General features: G+C 36.2%; 1 protein-coding gene across 1 annotated transcript in view; it reads left to right on the plus strand.

Annotated features, from left to right (window-relative positions):
• orc2 (origin recognition complex, subunit 2) overlaps nt 1-1,280 on the plus strand; it is a gene marked incomplete at its 5' end in the record, with an annotated part of 7,967 nt that overhangs the window by 5,885 nt on the left and 802 nt on the right. The window contains 2 exons of the mRNA XM_016249684.1: nt 550-611; nt 695-813. Of these exons, the coding sequence (XP_016105170.1) occupies nt 550-611; nt 695-813 (181 nt within the window). The remainder of the gene's footprint in view (nt 1-549; nt 612-694; nt 814-1,280) is intronic.

Below are 1,280 nucleotides of genomic sequence, written 5' to 3' on the forward strand. Positions count from 1 at the left end.
CACACTCTCTCTCACACACACACACACACCCACACACACACACACACACACACACTATATATACACACACACACACTCTCTCTCTCTCTCTCTCTCTCTCACACACACACACACTCAAACAAACAGACTCACATACTGTCACCATATATCTGGTGGTTCTTAAAAAGTACTAAAACAATTGTTAATTGAATTAAGTGGAGTCCAAAATCAGAACCAGGGGCCTCATATAAAAGATGCACGTGCAATTGGATTTGATCCTAAATTCCATTAATTCATCATGCATCAAAAGTGAGGAACAAATCTGGATTTATAAAGGGCAGAAACTGACATGAAAACGTTATGTGATTGTCTGAACTGAGAAATACATGAAAGAACTTTCTGCACATACACCAATAATTAAAATAGTCCAATATTGATGATAATAGTAATGTAAAGAAAAATAGGGAATTACAATATTCATTATATATATTTATATATACACACACACTTGTGAAAACAAAAGCATTTACCAGACACTTTCAGCAATGTATGTGTCTGTGTGATTTAAAGGGGAATCTTCAGATTACTGGCAGAGTTTCAGCTGGAGAACAAGGACAATCCTGCATATACGGGTAAAACAACCACCACTGCCACACAATGCATTTATAATGAAGCCTCCGCTTATTAAAACGGATGATTGTTGTTGTTTGTTCAGGATTGTCTTTCCAGGATTTCTACCAGCGCTGTCGCGAGTCGTTCCTGGTGAACAGTGACATCACGCTGCGCACGCAGCTCACCGAGTTCAGAGACCATAAACTCATCCGCAACAAGAAGGTCAGAACTCGCCTGAACTCACTTCACACGTGCAGAATAACTAGGGATGTGATGATACCAAAATCTCACGATACGATAACATCGCGGTATGAAGTCCATGATGCGATATTTATTGCGATATTTAAAAAAAAAAAAAAAGACAAATGAAGAATTGGAAAAAATTAATTATTGCACTTCAAAATGAAGAGCTGTGTCCATGTTTAAGAAAACTTAAGTCAGAAGAAAGTCAGTGAATTGTCTTGTAGCTGAACTTTAAAGGAGACTCAGCCCTCTTTATTTGTGATCTACTGTCTCAGTCTAAATTACACTCACACTGCTGTTTTAGGAAGATAAACTTAATTATTATAATAATAATAACAGTAATAGCCATATATTGTGAAACAGATGCACTGTAAAATAAATGCAAATGAATGTCTCATAGGTATATTATTTTAGCTTTACACTACAGTAGAGAAATAACAATACTT

This window comes from Sinocyclocheilus grahami, unplaced genomic scaffold, assembly GCF_001515645.1.
Source record: "Sinocyclocheilus grahami isolate Dianchi unplaced genomic scaffold, SAMN03320097.WGS_v1.1 scaffold947.1, whole genome shotgun sequence".
Lineage (NCBI taxonomy): Eukaryota > Metazoa > Chordata > Actinopteri > Cypriniformes > Cyprinidae > Sinocyclocheilus > Sinocyclocheilus grahami.